Raw genomic sequence first — 20,283 nt, 5'->3', positions numbered from 1 at the left:
GGCTGCTCCCTGTTAGGGGTTGCTACAGCGAATCATCTTCTTCCATATCTTCCTGTCCTCGTCATCTTGTTCTGTTACACCCATCACCTTCATGTCCTCTCTCACCACATCCATAAACCTTCTCTTATGCCTTCCTCTTCTCCTCTTCCCTGGCAGCTCCATCCTTAGCATCCTTCTCCCAATATACCCCTCATCTCTCCTCCTCACATGTCCAAACCAACGCAATCTCGCCTCTCTGACTTTGTTTCCCAACCGTCCCAGCTGACCCTCTAATGTCCTCATTTCTAATCCTGTCCATCCTCATCACACCCATCTTTAACTCTGCCACCTCCAGCTCTGTCTCATGTGCCATCGTCTCCAGCCCATATAACATAGCTGGTCTCACTACTGTCCTGTAGTCCTTCCCTTTCACTCTTGCTGATCCCCATCTGTCACAAATCACTCCTGACACTCTTCTCCACCCACTCCACCCTGCCTGCACTCTCTTCTTCACTTCTCTTCCACAATCCCCATTACTCTGTACTGTTGACTCCAAGTACTTAAACTCAACCACCTTCCTTCATCCACACCATTCCATTGACCTCTCTCTCATTTACACACATGTATTCTGTCGTGGTGGTCCTACTGACCTTCATTCCTCTCCTCCCCTCCTCATATCTCCACCTCTCCAGGGTCTCCTCGACCTTCTCCCTAGTCTCACTACAGATCACAATGTCATCAGCAAACATCATAGTCCACGGGGACTCCTGTCTAATCTCGTCTGTCAACCTGTCCATCACCATTGTAAATAACAAAGGGCTCAGAGCCGATCCCTGATGTGATCCCACCTCCATCACTCCTACCGCAGACCTCACCACGGTCACACTTCCCTCGTACATATCCTGTACAACTCTTACGTACTTCTCTGCCACTCCCGACTTCCACATACAATACCACAGCTCCTCTCTGTCACCCTGTCATATGCTTTCTCCAGGTCCACAAAGACGCAATGCAACTCCTTCTAACCTTCTCTAAACTTCTCCATCAACACCCTCAGAGCAAACATCACATCTGTGGTGTTCTTTCTTGGCATGAAACCATCCTGCTGCTCACTAATCATCACCTCACTTCTTAACTGAGCTTTCATTTCTCTTTCCCATAACTTCAAGCTGTGGCTCATCATCATCATCATCATGTACACCCTTATGGAATTCGTCTTCTTTTACAACATATGTGGATATGTTGAGATTTGATCTTCATTTAAACAGACTCTTCAGATAAAGGTGATCTAATGTAACAAACAGCAGGCCACATTTACATTTTGTAGTCTGCTGTATGCTTAAAATAAACATAAATGCAAATTTTGTGTGAGGAAAAAGTGAGTGCACCCCTCCATTTATCACAAGCAAGTGCAAATCATCAGAACAGCATTAGGGCGGACCTCCTCTGAACTCATCCTGATGAAACTCTCACACATTTGCTTGGGTTTCAAGTGTGGGCTACCAGCATGGTGAGGTCAAAAGAGCTCCCTGAGGTTTTCAGAAGGATACAGTCTGGAAAGGGGTTTTTCAAGAAGACCCTCCAAACCTCTGGAAATCAACCATTCCACTGTTCAGATGACCATCTACAAGTGGAGAAGCATTCAAACAACAGGCAACTCGTACAGTTCTGGCTGCCCCAGCAAGTTTAGCCCAAGGAGCAGAATGCAAGGTTTGTAAGGAGGTCTCTAAGAAGGACCCCCAGGGAGCTCTTGCCACTGTTGATGTTAAAGTGCAGGAGTCTACCATTATAAAGAGGCTGCATCTCCCAGGAGGAAACCAGAAAGAACACCAGGGAGAGACTGACATTTGCCCATGAATATCTAGGCAAAGACCGGGACCGATGGAACGATGTGCTCTGAGCAGACAAGGCAAAGAGAGAGTTAGACGTCCACAGGACCAGCAGACATTTCTGGTGGAAGCTAAAGACAGCATTTGTCCAGAAGAACCTGACTGCAATGGTAAAGCATGGCGGTGGAGACACTGTAGTTTGGGGCTGCTTTGCTGCATCAGGGAATGGCAGCTCACCACCACAGAATCTGCTAAGAGTTCATCATCATACCAGAGGGTGCTTGAGGACAATGTGAGACCATCTCACCAGTAAATCCGCAAGGCAATAGAAGAAAATAGAGAAATGGAGGGTCCTGAGATGGAACAGGACTTATAGAACTATGTGTTCTGGACAGACAAGGCAAAGAGAGAGTTAAACGTCCACAGGACCAGAGAGACATTTCTGGTGAAAACTAAAGACAAAATGTACCCAGAAGAACCTGATTGTAACTGTAAAGCATGGCAGCGGAGACCATCTAGTTTGGGTCTGCTTTGGTACATCAGGGTCTGGTAGCCTATCACCATAAAACCCACTAGGAGTGCTTCATCATTCCAGAGGGAACTTGAGGACAACATGAGACCATCTGTCAGAAGTAAATGACCTGTAAACCCACCAGGCAATGAACGAAAATAAAGAAATGGATGGTTTTGGAATGAACAGGACTTATGGAGCAATGTGCGTTTGAGCAGACAATGTAAAGGGAGAGTTAGATGTCCATAGGACCAGAATACATTTCTGGTGGAAGGCAAAGACACATTTGGCCAGAAGAACCTGATTGCAAAGGTAAAGCATGGCGGTGGAGACATTTTGTTTTGGGGCTGCTTTGCTACATCAGGGCATGGAGGCCTACCACCATTAAACCCACTAGGAGTTCTTCATCGTACAAAAGGGTGCTTGAGGACGACGTGAGACCATCTCACCAGCAGATCTACCAGGCAATAGAAGAAAATAAAGAAACGAGGCTTCTGGAATGAACAGAACTTATGGAACAATGTGTTCTGAGCAGACAAGGAAAAGAGAGAGTTAGATGTCCACAGGACCAGAAGACAATTCTGGTAGCAGCCAAAGACAGCATTTGTTCAGAAGAACCCGACTGCAACTGTCAAGCATGGCGGTGGAGGTGCTGTAGTTTGGGGCTGCTTTGCTACATCAGGGCCTGGTGGCCTACCACCATAAAACCCACTAGGAGTTCTTCATCATACCAGAGGGAGATTGAGGATGAAGTGAGACCATCTCATCAGTAAATCCACTAGGCAATAGAAAAAAATAAAGAAATGGAGGGTTCTGTAATGAACAGGACTTATAAACCAATGAGCTTTTAGCAGACAAGGAAAAGAGAGAGTTAGACATCCACAGGACCAGCAGACATCTTTGGTGGAAGTCCAAAGACAAAACTGTAAAGCATGGCAGCAGAGACCCTCTGGTTTTGGGCTGCTTTGCTACATCAGGGCCTGGTGGCCTACCACCATAAAACCCACTAGGAGTTCCTCATCATACCAGAGGGAACTTGAGGACAACGTGAGACCAACTGTCAGAAGTAAATGACCAGTAAACCCACCAGGCTATTTAAGGAAATGGAGGGTTCTGGAATGAACAGTACTTATGGACCAATGTGCTTAGAGCAGACAAGGTAAAGGGAGAGTTAGACGTTCACAGGACCAAAAGACATTTCTGGTGGAAGCCAAAGACAGCATTTGTTCAGAAGAACCTGACTGCAACTATAAAGCATGGTGGTGGAGATGCTCTAGTTTGGGGTTGCTTTGCTACTTCAGGGCCTGGCAGCTCAACACCATAAAACCCACCAGGAGTTCTTCATCATGCAAGAAGGAGATTGAGGATGATGTGAGACCATCTCACCAGTAAATCAAGAAAATAGAGAAATGGAAGGTTATGGAATAAACAGGACTTATAGAACAATGCGCTCTGAGCAGACAAGGCAAACAGAGAGTTAGATGTCCACAGGACCAGAAGGACATTTCTGGTGGAAGCCAAAGACAGCATTTGTCCAGAAGAACCTCACTGCAACTGTCAAGCATGGTGGTGGAGGTGCTGTAGTTTGGGGCTGCTTTGCTACATCAGGGCCTGGCAGCTCACCAAAACACAGAATCCAGTAGGAGTTCTTCATCGTACTAGAGGGGGCTTGAGGATGACATGAGACCCTCTGTTAGAAAACTAAAGCTCTGCTGAACATTGAACCTTGTAACATGAAAGTGACCCCCACAACTCTCACCAGTAAATCCACCAAGGAATGGAACAAAAAGGAAGAACTAGAGGGTTCTGGAACGGCCGAGTCAAAGCCCAGATCCCCTTGGTGGGGGGGGGGGGGGGGGGGGGGGGGGGGCTTTGCACACTAGACACCCCTCAAACATCCCACAGCTGAGAGAATTCTGCATGGAGGAGTGGGAATAAAAACTTTCACCCAGTTGATGCCCGAGACCACTAGACACTGATTGGGCAATGCCAGCTATTAGAGCCATAGGGGAGCTTACTTTTTTCCACAGAGGGGAATGGCACATCTCTGCTAACTTTTAACTGAATAAATTATCGTGAAAAATTCATTGGTTATTTTTTACATTTTAATTAAATTTCCTTTACACAAATGGCTTAGATCAAATCCTGATATACCCGCATATGCTTAATAAAAGAAAAACAAACAAACAAACATGTCATGCATAGCTTTTCACATGACTGTAAGTGACAGGACCTTCCATGAGATGCCTTATGAGAGAGACTGACCACTAGGTGGCACTCTGTCACAAAACAACTGTTAAAAAAGAAAGAGAAGAAGAAAAAAATAAAATGAAAACAAAACAAAAAAGGAAAAGTACAGTGAGGTTCTCATAAGGAACTTGTATCGCCAGTGTGCCATGCTGCTCAAATATAAAAAAGTGACGGAAAAATAAGAAACCAAGCAGTGCCTAACCAGTAGTTAATTAGTCACCTCGTTGTTTAACCAGCTCTCGCCTTATGGGGGCACACCTGCCCAAAGACAATCCCAGGGCGCTGGCACAGAACTAAACATAGTAAACAGTGCCTGAAAACTAGCAAATCATAACACGTACACACTGCACATAAGCACACAGATATCAGAGACCTGCTCATTCATGTAGTGGGCATGTACACAAGGGGGTCCGCACCTCCCACCCCAACATGATGATTTTCTGAATGAAATGCAGGACCACATTGAGCACTTCAGGAATCCTTCAAATATCCAAACCTTGTTAAGATTGTAGAAGTATTTGTTACTGGCCACAAGGTGGCACTGCAATCACATAAATGGGCACCTCACCTCAGTCAGTCAGTCAGTCAGCTCTTATTTAGGGAGTAGGACACTGAGGTGTTTGTGACAGAGGGGACCTGGCGCTCCTTTATCCTGTAAAGCCAACTTTAAATTACGCTGGCATTGAGCCAGGGTGGCACCATGCTGCAGTGGTAAAGGGAGTGAGCTTGTATACTGCTGCCCACCCAGTCAGTGTGGAGTGGGGTCTGCACATTCTCCCTGAGTCTGTGTGGGCTTTGCTCCTAAATGGGTTGATTAGTAAACAGCATAAAGGAGGGCTGGAGCTGGCACTTTGGTGGAGTGCCATCCTGTGTTGCACAGGAATACAGTTGGTGTTCCACAAGGATCCAAAAGGTTTGGAATCATAGATGGATATTATTATTATTATTATTATTATTATTATTATTATTATGTTGGACTATTGCACTACCCAAGGCTATTTCTTTCCTTGTGCCTGGAACTGCCAAGATAGATTTCAGGAGCTACGATAGTAGTGAAGTGAATGGCTTAAATTGAATAACTGGTTTTGAGAATATGGTATTATTATTATTATTATTATTATTATTATTATTATTATTCATATGATGAACTATTGCTCTGTGTAGGGTGTTTCTTACTTTGTGCCCAATTCTGTCAGGATGGTCTCTGAGCACCAAATCAACATGAAATGGATTCTGTAGATTTGAGATTATTATTATTATTATTATTATTATTATTATTATTATTGTTATTATTATTCATGCAATGGACTATTGTGCTAGCTTAAACTTTTTTGTACTTTGTTCCTGGTGCTGCCAGGATATGCCCCAGGACCCAGATGGCACTCAACTGAATGGAAAAGTGAATAATTGAGTTTGAGATTATTAATTATTATTATTATTATTAATATTATTATTATTATTATTCATGCAATGGACTATTGTGCTAGCTTAAACTGTTTTGTAATTTGTTCCTGGTGCTGCCAGGATATGCCCCAGGACCCAGATGGCACTCAACTGAATGGTATAAAGTGAATAATTGGGTTTGAGATTATTATTATTATTATTATTATTATTTTTCATGTGATGGACTGTTGCTTTATCTAGAGATGTTTCTCGTTTTGTGTCCAGTGCTAGTAGGATAAACTCGGAGTCCCACATGAACCTGAAATGGATTCAGAAGATTTGAAAAGAGAGATTGTGTAATAATAATAATAATAAAAATAATATTAATAATAATAATAATAATGCATCGGACTATTGCACTATCTAAGGCTATTTCTTACATTGTGCCTGGAACTGCCAAGATAGATTTCAGAAGCCAAGATAGTAGTGAACTGAATGGCTTAAATTGAATAACTGGTTTTGAGAATATGGTATTATTATTATTATTATTATTATTATTATTATTATTATTATTATTAACTATTACTCTGTGTAGGGTGTTTCCAAATTCTGCCAGGATGGTCTTTGAGCCCCAAATGAACCTGAAATGGATTCTGTAGATTTGAGATCATTATTATTATTTTTATTATTATTAATAATAATATTATTTTTATTATTATTATTATTATTACACAATCCTTGTAATTGCGCTGAAGGGTGTTGTGGTCTGTAGCCTATCCTGGCAGTGTTGGGCACAGGGCAGGCCACTGCAGGGCACATTCACATCCCAAGTGCCCTCGACGTGTGGACAGTTTGGGGGTCTCCTGCTCTCCTAACATGAGTGACGTTGGGACTGACAGAAGACACAGAAATCTTCACAGATGATGGCAGTGCGAGGAAAAAAAAAAACAGAGAGAAGAGGGGCAGAGGCAAACCACCCAGACATCACCATGGAGTGGGAGTGGCAGCGAGTGCCAAGGGGCACTAAGCAGTGTGCCAGCATATTGTGCCAGTGAATGGCTGGTTCTTCTCAGTTTGATGGGATATTCTGACGTGAGCTGAAATCAAGAATAAAGCGACACGCAGGCAGACCAAATGACGCAGCCCCACGTCTGTGCTACGGGGGTTGCCGTTTACATTCTGGTGCCCCCACCTGTAGTTTTGCCATCCCCTTGGTAGAGCTTTAACCCCTTAACGGTTAAATAACAGGAATCAGATGGCTGGCTGTACATGTGCTGACGATTAACGCCAACGCAGAGCCTCATGAAGCTCTCTTATGGATTAGCCGTTCCTTGAAGGTGTCTTAAGTAGGGTGCAGTTGCAGATGTTACCTGTAAGGTGGCGCCAGATGCCCTCTTATTGAGATTCTTTCTTGATTTCTTTTCTTGGTTTTCCTCAAATCCCATTTACTGTATCTGTTGATTTTACTCACACTCGTACATTTTTCATTTTTCATTTTCGGTGTGGTGTAGGGGATAAGTCTGCGGACTTTGGATTTCAAATATTGAGGTTGGGTTGTGGGTTCAGATTCTGCTACTGGCCCTGTGTGACTGTCAACAGGTCACTTCACCTGCCTGGGCTCCAATTGCAAAAACAAATAAAACGAAACCAGGATCGATATCTCAGATATTGTGAGTCATCTTGGATAAAGGTGTCAGTCAAATGACAACTAATAAGTGAGATGAACAAGTCTGAGAGAAGTAAGGCGGACCATCCAGTGGAACCCCAATAAATAATGCGACATATCAAATCATTTTCTGACCCCGGGTCACAAAGGGGCAAGGGGTGCCATGCCGTGTCATGGAGGTCCACACCCACAGAGGAACAATTTGATGTCATTAATCATCATAACTGGTGGGAGATGAAAAACAATGCAAACCTCACCGACTGTAAATCACCACAGAATTGGAATCACTATAGAAAGGCACTATACAGTATAAACCTAAGGTTACTTATTAAGGCTGCAATGTCATTGACTCTCTGTGAGGCTTCGGGAGAATCACTTAAGTCACTGGACTGTACCTCTGTACTTGTAAATCACCGTGGGATGGAAGTCACCATAGAAAGGCACTATATAAAGCACACGTGGTCTCCTGAGAACACCAATTCAGTCCCTTCCCTTGACTCAGTGGATACCTTTGAACAAGTCACTTAAGCTGCCTCACTGCATCCCAGAATGAGTCGTTACAACAGGACAGGACAGCACTGTACTTCAGCTCTGTGCTCGTGTTGGTGTCCAGCACAGAACTTCACTACACCCATCTTAATAAAAGGAGAAGGGCTGTGTGTTTATATATCTGTGTGTCTGTCATTTCAACAGATGGGGCATCACAAAGATTTGTAGTAAGAAAGTGCATTGCATTTGTCATTCCAAAAGGTTGTGAATCAGAAACAGTAACACTGCTTTTACTAATCATAAAGCAAATAGCATATGCATTTCCTTATTTCCTTTGTAATTCTAACAGATGACGCCTCACAAACTTTAACATATAACAGAGACCTATGCATTGCATTTATCACTCTAACAGACGGCGCATCACAAACATTAACACTGCTTTTACAAATCCCATACCAAATGGCATAGAGCAGAGACATATGCATTGCATTTATCACTCTAACAGACGGCGCATCACAAACATTAACACTGCTTTTACAAATCCCATACCAAATGGCATATAGCAGAGACATATGCATTGCATTTATCACTCTAACAGATGGTGCATCACAAACACTGCTTTTACGAATCCCATACTAAATGGCATATAGCAGAGACATATGCATTGCATTTATCACTCGAACAGATGGCGCATCACAAATATTAACACTGATTTTACAAATCACATACCAAATGGCATATAGCAGAGACATATGCATTGCGTTTGTCACTCCAACAGATGGTGCATCACAAATATTAACACTGCTTTTACGAATCACATACCAAAAGATGTATAATAGAGACATGTGCATTGACTTTCTCACTCCAACAGACGGTGCATCACAAACATTAACACTGCTTTTATGAATCCCATACCAAATGGTATACAGCAGAGACAAATATGTTGCATTTGTGATTCCAACAGATGGCTCATCACAAACCTTAACATATAACAGAGACCTATGCATTGCATTTGTCACTCCAACAAATGATGCATCACAAACATTAACTCTGCTTTTACAAATCTTACACCAAAAGATGTATAACAGAGACATCCATCCATCCATCCATTTTCCAACCTGCTGAATCCAAACATAGGGTCAGGGGATCTGCTTGAGCCAATCCCAGCCAACACAGGGCACAAGGCAGGAACCAATCCTGGGCAGGGTGCCAACCCACCACAGATAACAGAGACATGTGCACTGAATTTCTCACTCCAACAGACGGTGCATCACAAACATTAACACTGCTTTTACAAATCTTATACCTAAAGATGTATAACAAACATGTGCACTGAATTTCTCACTCCAACAGATGGTGCATCACAAACATTAACACTGCTTTTACTAATCATAAAGCAAAAAGCATATAAGAGAGACATATGCATTTCCTTTGTAATTCTAGGAGATGACGCATCACAAACCTTAACATATAACAGAGACCTATGCATTGCATTTATCACTCCAACAGATGGAGCATCACAAACATTAACACTGCTTTTGTGAATCCCATACCAAATGGCATATAGCAGAGACATATGCATTGCATTTGTCACTCCAACAGATGGTGCATCACAAACATTAATACTGCTTTTATGAATCCCATACCAAATGGCATATAGCAGAGACATATGCATTGCATTTGTCAATCCAACAGATGGCACATCACAAACATATAACTGAGAGCTATACATTGTAGTTGTCACTCCAACAGATGGTGCATCAGAAACATTAACACTGCTTTTACGAATCCCATACCAAATAGATTATAATAGAGAGATATGCATTGTATTTTATTACTACACATTTTTCTGGTATGCCACCAGCTGGACTGTCAAATGCAATGCAGTTTACTACTACATGAATTACAAAATACATTCCAATAAATGGTACATGTCTATGTGGCTGTGTATCTGTCTGTCCATCTAGATGCTGTACCTCTGTCATTCCAACAGATGGTGCAGCACAAACATTTGTAGTAATAAAATGCATGTCATTTTAACAAATCACACACCAGAAACATTTTCTAGTTGATCATCATCCTTTTGTTAAAGTGAAGATATGTACACTAACTGCGCTACCTGTCAAGATAGGTTAAAATGTAAGTAATCGACATAGACATGCCTCTGTCATTCCAACAAATGGTGCAACACAACCATTTGTAGTCATAAAATGCATTGCATTTGTCATAAATTGCTCTAATGTTCTAATTTCAACTAATCACACAGCACAAACATTTGTAGTGACGCATCTTATCCTTTCGTTACAGTGAAGATATGCATACCAGCTGTGCTACCTGTCAAGATGGGTTGAACTTTAAATAACTGACATAGACATGCCTCTGCCATTCTAACAAATGGTGCAAAACAACTATTTGTCATAATGAAAGGCATTGCATTTATCAATTTAACCAACTGCACATCATCAACATTTGCAGTGATGCATTTTATCCCTACAAATATTTGTGATGCTGCCATCTGTTGGAATGAAAAATATAATGCATTTTATTACTACTTGCATTACCAAATGCTGTACATTCCAATAGATGGTGCGCTGCAAACGCTAATACTGACGTCTGCATCCATCTCTAAGATTTCAAACCGTCTGAGACGAGTAGCAGAGCGAGTGAGATAATAAAGTTACTCCTTCAATCTCCTCCTCCAAGTCACTGAATGACCCTAAGAAGTTCATCTGAGCTGCTGACGTTTCAGCTGTAAATACAAATTAAAATACCAGGAAAGCAAAAATGCACTTAAAACGCACTCTGAAATGATAGTCACAGAAGAAGAGGACTTTAAATGTAAGAACCTTGACAAACGTGAAGAGGCCATTCAGTCCGTTTGTCGCTCGTGTGTCAGCTGTCCCCATGTCTCATCCACGAAATTCTTAGAGATGGCCAAGGCTTCTGATTCATCTGCATGTCTCGGGAGCTTCTTCTACCTCCCCACCACTCTTTGAGCGCAGAAGTGCTTGCATTCCTGGTGCCCTTAAGTGCATGAGAAATCATTTAGTCTTCTGGGTCCGCTGCCTTTGAGAAGTTTGAAGACCTGCGTTTGGACCCCATGCAGATTCTTCTGGTTTATTTCACAGCGCCATGTTATGTTCTTAATTCCCACGATGCACCTGGTTGTCATGTCCTCAAGTGCTGCTATGTCTTTCTTGTTGTGTTGTGACCAGAACTGCACACGATACTCCAGATGTGGTCTCACTAGTCCCACCTACAGTCTGAGCAGAACGTCCCTGGATTTATATTCAACAGCTATAATAACATTTAATTAGCCATTTTAATCACTACGACGTGTCACTTGAATGATGAAGACGTGTCAGTGCAGAAATATAAATTGTAGGGCAGTGTCTCCCATCTTACATTTATACTTCATATTCCAATTTGTCCAATTCTGTTACAATTCTTAATGGCTTCTGAACTCTGAATGGCAGTTGACAGGGTCGACTCCACCACGACTCCCAAATCCTTCTCATAAGGTAGACTTTCCATTTTCACAGCTCCCATTGTGTATCCAAACCTCACATTCCTACATGGAACACTTTACACATAGAAATTAAAAATATTAAGGTTAATACACTTTCAGTCCCTTCTGTAAACATGTTGTCACTTTGTCATTGTGGGATATTGAAAGCAGACTGATGGGCAAAAACGGCAAAAGTTTCCATTTCAAACGAAATCTACAACACAATAAAGTGTGCAGAAGGTGAAGGGGCCTGAAATACTTGGAGTTTACACCTCAGCGTTAGAATCTCTCAACACCACAGCAGGAGTCACAGAGCGCAATCAGAAAAATCACAGAGCCAGCTGGGAATCGGCGGCTGAACGAGAGTCCGTCTCCCCAAAAGCAGAATCTGTCACCGCACCCAGCAGTCAAACAACCGGCGAGCCGTCGATCTTTAGCTGTCTGGTGAAACACGCAGTCGGAAAAGTCAAACAGCAAATCATTTCACCGAGCGGCTCTTGAGACCCCAGGAGGGAAAAACAAAATGAAAGCGAAAATTAGTCAAAGTTCAGCCAGGGACACCAGAAATGAGCGAAAGTGAAGAGGAAAAGAGGCCAGGAGGACACAAATGACGGGACATCAGCGGACGAGCAAGCGGGACGTCAACCCAAAATACACAAGACAATCGATAATGAGCGAGACCACCAGAGCAGACTCCAGCAGAAATCTATCTATCTATTATATAGTGCCTTTCACATCTATCTATCTATCTATCTATCTATCTATCTATCTATCTATCTATCTATCTATCTATCTATCTATCTATCATATAGTGCCTATCTATCTATCTATCTATCTATCTATCTATCTATCTATCTATCTATCTATCTATCTATCTATCTATCTATCTATCTATCTATCATATAGTGCCTATCATATCTATCTACCTATGTAATAATCCTGCCAACTATACTAAAATTAGTATCTATCTATCTATCTATCTATCTATCTATCTATCTATCTATCTATCTATCTATCTATCTATCTATCTATCTATCTATCTATCTATCTATCTATCTATCTATCTGGAAGGCAGGCTCTATTGTTGGCATGGAGCTGGACAGTTTAACATCTGTGGCAGAGCGAAGGGCGCTCAGCAGGCTCCTATCAATTATGGAGAATCCACTGCATCCATTAAATAATGTCATCTCCAGACAGAAGAGCAGCTTCAGCGACAGACTGCTGTCACTGTCCTGCTCCACAGACAGATTGAGGAGATCGTTCCTCCCCCAAACTATGCGACTCTTTAATTCCACCAGGGGGGGTAAACGTTAATATTTAACATTATACATAGTTATTGTCTGTTTTTTTTCACCTGTATTATTATCATTCTTTAATTTAATATTATTTATTGTATCAGTATGCTGCTGCTGAAGAATGTGAATTTCCCATTGGGATTAATAAAGTATCTATCTATCTATCTATCTATCTATCTATCTATCTATCTATCTATCTATCTATCTATCTATCTATCTATCTATCTATCTATCTATCTATCTATCTATCTATCTATCTATTATATAGTGCCTTTCACTCTATCTATCTATCTATCTATCTATCTATCTATCTATCTATCTATCTATCTATCTATCTATCTATCTATCTATCTATCTATCTATCTATCTATCTATCTATCATATAGTGCCTATCATATCTATCTACCTATGTAATAATCCTGCCAACTATACTAAAATTAGTATCTATCTATCTATCTATCTATAATTATATAGTGCCTTTCACATCTATCTATCTATCTATCTATCTATCTATCTATCTATCTATCTATCTATCTATCTATCTATCTATCTATCTATCTATCTATCTATTATATAGTGCCTTTCACTCTATCTATCTATCTATCTATCTATCTATCTATCTATCTATCTATCTATCTATCTATCTATCTATCTATCTATCTATCTATCTATCTATTATATAGTGCCTTTCACTCTATCTATCTATCTATCTATCTATCTATCTATCTATCTATCTATCTATCTATCTATCTATCTATCTATCTATAATTATATAGTGCCTTTCACATCTATCTATCTATCTATCTATCTATCTATCTATCTATGTATCTATCTATCATATAGAATTATATAGTGCCTTTCACATCTATCTATCTATCTATCTATCTATCTATCTATCTATCTATCTATCTATCTATCTATCTATCTATCTATCTATCTATCTATCTATCTATTATATAGTGCCTTTCACTCTATCTATCTATCTATCTATCTATCTATCTATCTATCTATCTATCTATCTATTATATAGTGCCTTTCACTCTATCTATCTATCTATCTATCTATCTATCTATCTATCTATCTATAATTATATAGTGCCTTTCACATCTATCTATCTATCTATCTATCTATCTATCTATCTATCTATCTATCTATCTATCTATCATATAGAATTATATAGTGCCTTTCACATCTATCTATCTATCTATCTATCTATCTATCTATCTATCTATCTATCTATCTATCTATCTATCTATCTATCTATCTATCATATAGAATTATATAGTGCCTTTCACATCTATCTATCTATCTATCTATCTATCTATCTATCTATCTATCTATCTATCTATCTATCTATCTATAATTATATAGTGCCTTTCACCTCTATCTATCTATCTATCTATCTATCTATCTATCTATCTATCTATCTATCTATCTATCTATCTATAGATCTATCTATCTATTATATAGTGCCTTTTACTCTATCTATCTATCTATCTATCTATTATATAGTGCCTTTCACTCTATCTATCTATCTATCTATCTATCTATCTATCTATCTATCATATAGAATTATATAGTGCCTTTCACATCTATCTATCTATCTATCTATCTATCTATCTATCTATCTATCTATCTATCTATCTATATATTATATAGTGCCTTTCACTCTATCTATCTATCTATCTATCTATCTATCTATCTATCTATCTATCTATCTATCTATCTATCTATCTATCTATCTATCTATAATTATATAGTGCCTTTCACATCTATCTATCTATCTATCTATCTATCTATCTATCTATCTATCTATCTATCTATCTATCTATCTATTATATAGTGCCTTTCACTCTATCTATCTATATCTATCTATCTATCTATCTATAATTATATAGTGCCTTTCACATCTATCTATCTATCTATCTATCTATCTATCTATCTATCTATCTATCTATCTATCTATAATTATATAGTGCCTTTCACATCTATCTATCTATCTATCTATCTATCTATCTATCTATCTATCTATCTATCTATCATATAGAATTATATAGTGCCTTTCACATCTATCTATCTATCTATCTATCTATCTATCTATCTATCTATCTATCTATCTATAATTATATAGTGCCTTTCACATCTATCTATCTATCTATCTATCTATCTATCTATCTATCTATCTATCTATTATATAGTGCCTTTCACTCTATCTATCTATATCTATCTATCTATCTATAATTATATAGTGCCTTTCACATCTATCTATCTATCTATCTATCTATCTATCTATCTATCTATCTATCTATCTATCTATCTATAATTATATAGTGCCTTTCACATCTATCTATCTATCTATCTATCTATCTATCTATCTATCTATCTATCTATCTATCTATCTATCTATCTATTATATAGAATTATATAGTGCCTTTCACATCTATCTATCTATCTATCTATCTATCTATCTATCTATCTATCTATCTATCTATCTATCTATCTATCTATCTATCTATCTATCATATAGAATTATATAGTGCCTTTCACCTCTATCTATCTATCTATCTATCTATCTATCTATCTATCTATCTATCTATCTATCTATCTATCTATCTATCTATCTATCTATCTATTATATAGTGCCTTTCACTCTATCTATCTATCTATCTATCTATCTATCTATCTATCTATCTAGCTATGTATCTATCTATCTATCTATCTATCTATCTATCTATCTATCTATCTATCTATCTATCATATAGTGCCTATCATATCTATCTACCTATGTAATAATCCTGCCAACTATACTAAAATTAGTATCTATCTATCTATCTATCTATAATTATATAGTGCCTTTCACATCTATCTATCTATCTATCTATCTATCTATCTATCTATCTATCTATCTATCTATCTATCTATTATATAGTGCCTTTCACTCTATCTATCTATCTATCTATCTATCTATCTATCTATCTATCTATCTATCTATCTATTATATAGTGCCTTTCACTCTATCTATCTATCTATCTATCTATCTATCTATCTATCTATCTATCTATCTATCTATCTATCTATAATTATATAGTGCCTTTCACATCTATCTATCTATCTATCTATCTATCTATCTATCTATCTATCTATGTATCTATCTATCATATAGAATTATATAGTGCCTTTCACATCTATCTATCTATCTATCTATCTATCTATCTATCTATCTATCTATCTATCTATCTATCTATCTATTATATAGTGCCTTTCACTCTATCTATCTATCTATCTATCTATCTATCTATCTATCTATCTATCTATCTATCTATCTATCTATCTATCTATCATATAGTGCCTATCATATCTATCTACCTATGTAATAATCCTGCCAACTATACTAAAATTAGTATCTATCTATCTATCTATCTATCTATCTATAATTATATAGTGCCTTTCACATCTATCTATTTATCTATCTATCTATCTATCTATCTATCTATCTATCTATCTATCTATCTATCTATCTATCTATTATATAGTGCCTTTCACTCTATCTATCTATCTATCTATCTATCTATCTATCTATCTATCTATCTATCTATCTATCTATCTATCTATCTATCTATCTATCTATCTATTATATAGTGCCTTTCACTCTATCTATCTATCTATCTATCTATCTATCTATCTATCTATCTATCTATCTATCTATCTATCTATCATATAGAATTATATAGTGCCTTTCACATCTATCTATCTATCTATCTATCTATCTATCTATCTATCTATCTATCTATCTATCTATCTATCTATCTATCTATCTATCATATAGAATTATATAGTGCCTTTCACATCTATCTATCTATCTATCTATCTATCTATCTATCTATCTATCTATCTATCTATCTATCATATAGAATTATATAGTGCCTTTCACATCTATCTATCTATCTATCTATCTATCTATCTATCTATCTATCTATAATTATATAGTGCCTTTCACCTCTATCTATCTATCTATCTATCTATCTATAGATCTATCTATCTATTATATAGTGCCTTTTACTCTATCTATCTATCTATCTATCTATTATATAGTGCCTTTCACTCTATCTATCTATCTATCTATCTATCTATCTATCTATCTATCTATCTATCTATCTATCTATCTATCATATAGAATTATATAGTGCCTTTCACATCTATCTATCTATCTATCTATCTATCTATCTATCTATCTATCTATCTATCTATCTATCTATCTATCTATCTATCTATATATAATATAGTGCCTTTCACTCTATCTATCTATCTATCTATCTATCTATCTATCTATCTATCTATCTATCTATCTATCTATCTATCTATCTATCTATCTATAATTATATAGTGCCTTTCACATCTATCTATCTATCTATCTATCTATCTATCTATCTATCTATCTATCTATCTATCTATCTATCTATCTATCTATCTATCTATCATATAGAATTATATAGTGCCTTTCACATCTATCTATCTATCTATCTATCTATCTATCTATCTATCTATCTATCTATCTATCTATCTATCTATCTATCTATCTATCTATCTATCTTCGCTCCCTCATGAGGTGTCGATGCCATCTTGCCTTTCTTTACATTTCCTCACGCTCACGCACTCCCGCACACACCAGGATTAGTTGCCGAGTCAATGAGTCTAACATTCCCCCCCGAGCAGAGCTTGACTGCCTGTGACGTAACAGCGAGTTTTGTCTCCATTAATAGCTGATTGTTGCCCTCTACCCCTGTTTGTAGCCAAAAGTCAATATCCACCCTAAAAGAGTTAATGTCACATGAATGTCACCGCCGCGGTCAGTAAGCCTCTCAGTGACGAGGATGACACTCTCTCCACAGACAGACACATTGCTGTAATCCAGAGGTCACTAAAGGCCTGGATCTCCGTTTTTGATCAGGACCCTCACAAGCTCGGACAGAATCCTCAAATTTAAAAGCCGAGTTTACATTTGACGGCACATTTCTGAAACCAGAAAGTCCGGAATTCACAACAACAGCAAATTGTGAGGAATGTTCTGGAAATGTCCTTCCTACTGCAAGAAAAGGAAAGAAAGCAAACGACAGGCTTACCGCTGGGCGACGCCACGACAGGCTCAGTGGGCCTCTGTTCTTCAGTCGCCGGCAAGGTCAAGGAGATGACGAGGACCATCCCCAGGCTGGTCCCGACCCAAAGGCACGGTGACAGCGTGCCGTCGTTCTTGCGGCTGTAGGACTCCACAAAGTAGAGAGCTGTGATGGCTTCCTTGGACTCCTTGTCGATGCTGGACACGCTGGAGCTGCGGGAGCGGCTGAAGGAGTTTTCTCGGCTTTCTGTGAGGACCCAGAAAAAGAGATTTCAACAGGTAGACTTGGTCAACAGGGCAGGAACTGAAAAAAGGGGAACAACAGTACGGGGAGTACGGGGACTGGCAGCAACTCCCACTGAGGAAGTGAGATTCCTAGTCGTGTTATAGTTCTAGAACTTGAGTTGGGGTCTACAAAATCCACCCTTCACTTAACAATTAAAACATTTAAGTCTGATGCAACAAGTGTGGATTAAGAAGCTACGGAAGGCATTCATTTTCTGAACCCACCACTTCCATTTTGCCAGTCCGGACAGCACAATGGGATCTTCAGCATTAGAACTTTGAGATGGTAGACATTCTTGTTCAGGGCGAGTGACACAGTTAGCGTGACTGGGGTCAGTGCCACTGCTGGGTTATTTTGCACCTTAGGCCAAGCTTACTAGCGCGTCGACCAACTGTTGGGTAGCTCACCCGTGCGACTGGGCTTTAAACCCCCTTATGATCTGCACCCTACACAAATGCCTAAGTTGGTTTAATGGTGGCACCGGCCCTAAAGTTGAAGGTCCAGTGCCTCGGCTAGTAGGCCACCCGGTGTTGTTATCATTAACATAACCTGTGCGGTGAGATCTGCACACTAGAACACGGCCCGTGTTGGTTAAACAGATTCACAGATTCACAGTTGATATCACTTTACCTCCATTTCCCCCTTCCAACTCCATAACAAGAAGAAGCAAACGACCTCGGGTTGGAAAACCGACCCACGGCATTACGTGAAACCAAACAGGTCAGGTCAGGACAGGTTAGGGAGTTATACACTGGTACAGCGCCTTGCTACACCCACCACACGACAAAAACAGCTCGGGATCCTGGTTGACAAGAGGCAGACACGAGGTCCAGTCCCACCCCCTGGAAATGACCAGGTGTTACATTGGCATCCCTTTGGCCGGTGCCAGCAGGATCACCCTCGGGTAATCGTGCCGTAACTCACAATGCAGGTCATGTGCCTCATCCGGGACTCCGTGAGCAACACAAAGTCACACTGCCCAGAGTTGGCCCTGCCCTTTCTGGTCGGGACTACATAAAACCAGATGGTCCCCAAAAGGGTGGTGTCCGACTCTGACCTGGAGCAAACTGCAATGAATTTTCTGTCCCACCCTAACCTGGGAAATCCTTAATTTGTTGGGCTGTTACAGTGGAACTTGTGGTTGTGCCACGATGCACATTTTTTAAATTTATCCTCCTTAATAAAATGATAAATGTCTGTGTGTCTGGTTGATATGTCTCTGTCATTCCAACAGATGGCGCATCTCAAACATTTTTGGTAATAAAATGCATTGCATTTTCAGTTTCAAAATGTGGCACATCACAAACATTAACACTGCTTTTATGAATCCCTTACAAAATGCCATATAACAGGGACATATATGTGTTGCATTTGTCATTCCAACACATGCACATCACAAACATTAACACTGCTTTTACAATTCCCATAACAAATGGTATATAATAGAGACATAAGCATCGCATTTGTCATTCCAACACATGGCACACCACAAACATTAACACTGCTTTTATGAATCCCTTACCAAATGCCATATAACAGACATATGCATTGCATGTGCCAATCCAACTGATGGCGCATCACAAACCTTGTTGGTAATAAAATGCACTGCATTTGTCATTCCAACAGATGGTGCATCACAAACATTAACACTGCTTTAATGAATCCCTTAGCAAATTACATATAACAGACATATGCATTGCATGTGCCAATCCAACTGATGGCGCATCACAAACCTTGTTGGTAATAAAATGCACTGCATTTGTCATTCCAACAGATGGTGCATCACAAACATTAACACTGCTTTTACAATTCCCATAACAAATGGTATATAATAGAAACATAAGCATCGCATTTGTCATTCCAACATATGGCACACCACAAACATTAACACTGCTTTAATGAATCCCTTAGCAAATGACATATAACAGACATATGCATTGCATGTGCCAATCCAACTGATGGCGCATCACAAAC

General features: G+C 39.2%; 1 protein-coding gene across 4 annotated transcripts in view; it reads right to left on the bottom strand.

The window, feature by feature from the left end:
• stxbp5l (syntaxin binding protein 5L) overlaps window positions 1-20,283 on the bottom strand; it is a 553,303-nt gene that overhangs the window by 62,635 nt on the left and 470,385 nt on the right. For all 4 annotated transcript variants that reach the window (XM_051926381.1, XM_051926380.1, XM_051926382.1 and 1 more), the window contains one exon: window positions 18,031-18,270. In XM_051926381.1, coding sequence (XP_051782341.1) covers window positions 18,031-18,270 — 240 coding nt within the window. The remainder of the gene's footprint in view (window positions 1-18,030; window positions 18,271-20,283) is intronic.

This window comes from Erpetoichthys calabaricus, chromosome 4 (assembly GCF_900747795.2).
Source record: "Erpetoichthys calabaricus chromosome 4, fErpCal1.3, whole genome shotgun sequence".
NCBI classification, from domain to species: Eukaryota; Metazoa; Chordata; class Cladistia; order Polypteriformes; family Polypteridae; genus Erpetoichthys; species Erpetoichthys calabaricus.
This window is presented reverse-complemented; position numbering and strand designations above follow the sequence as displayed.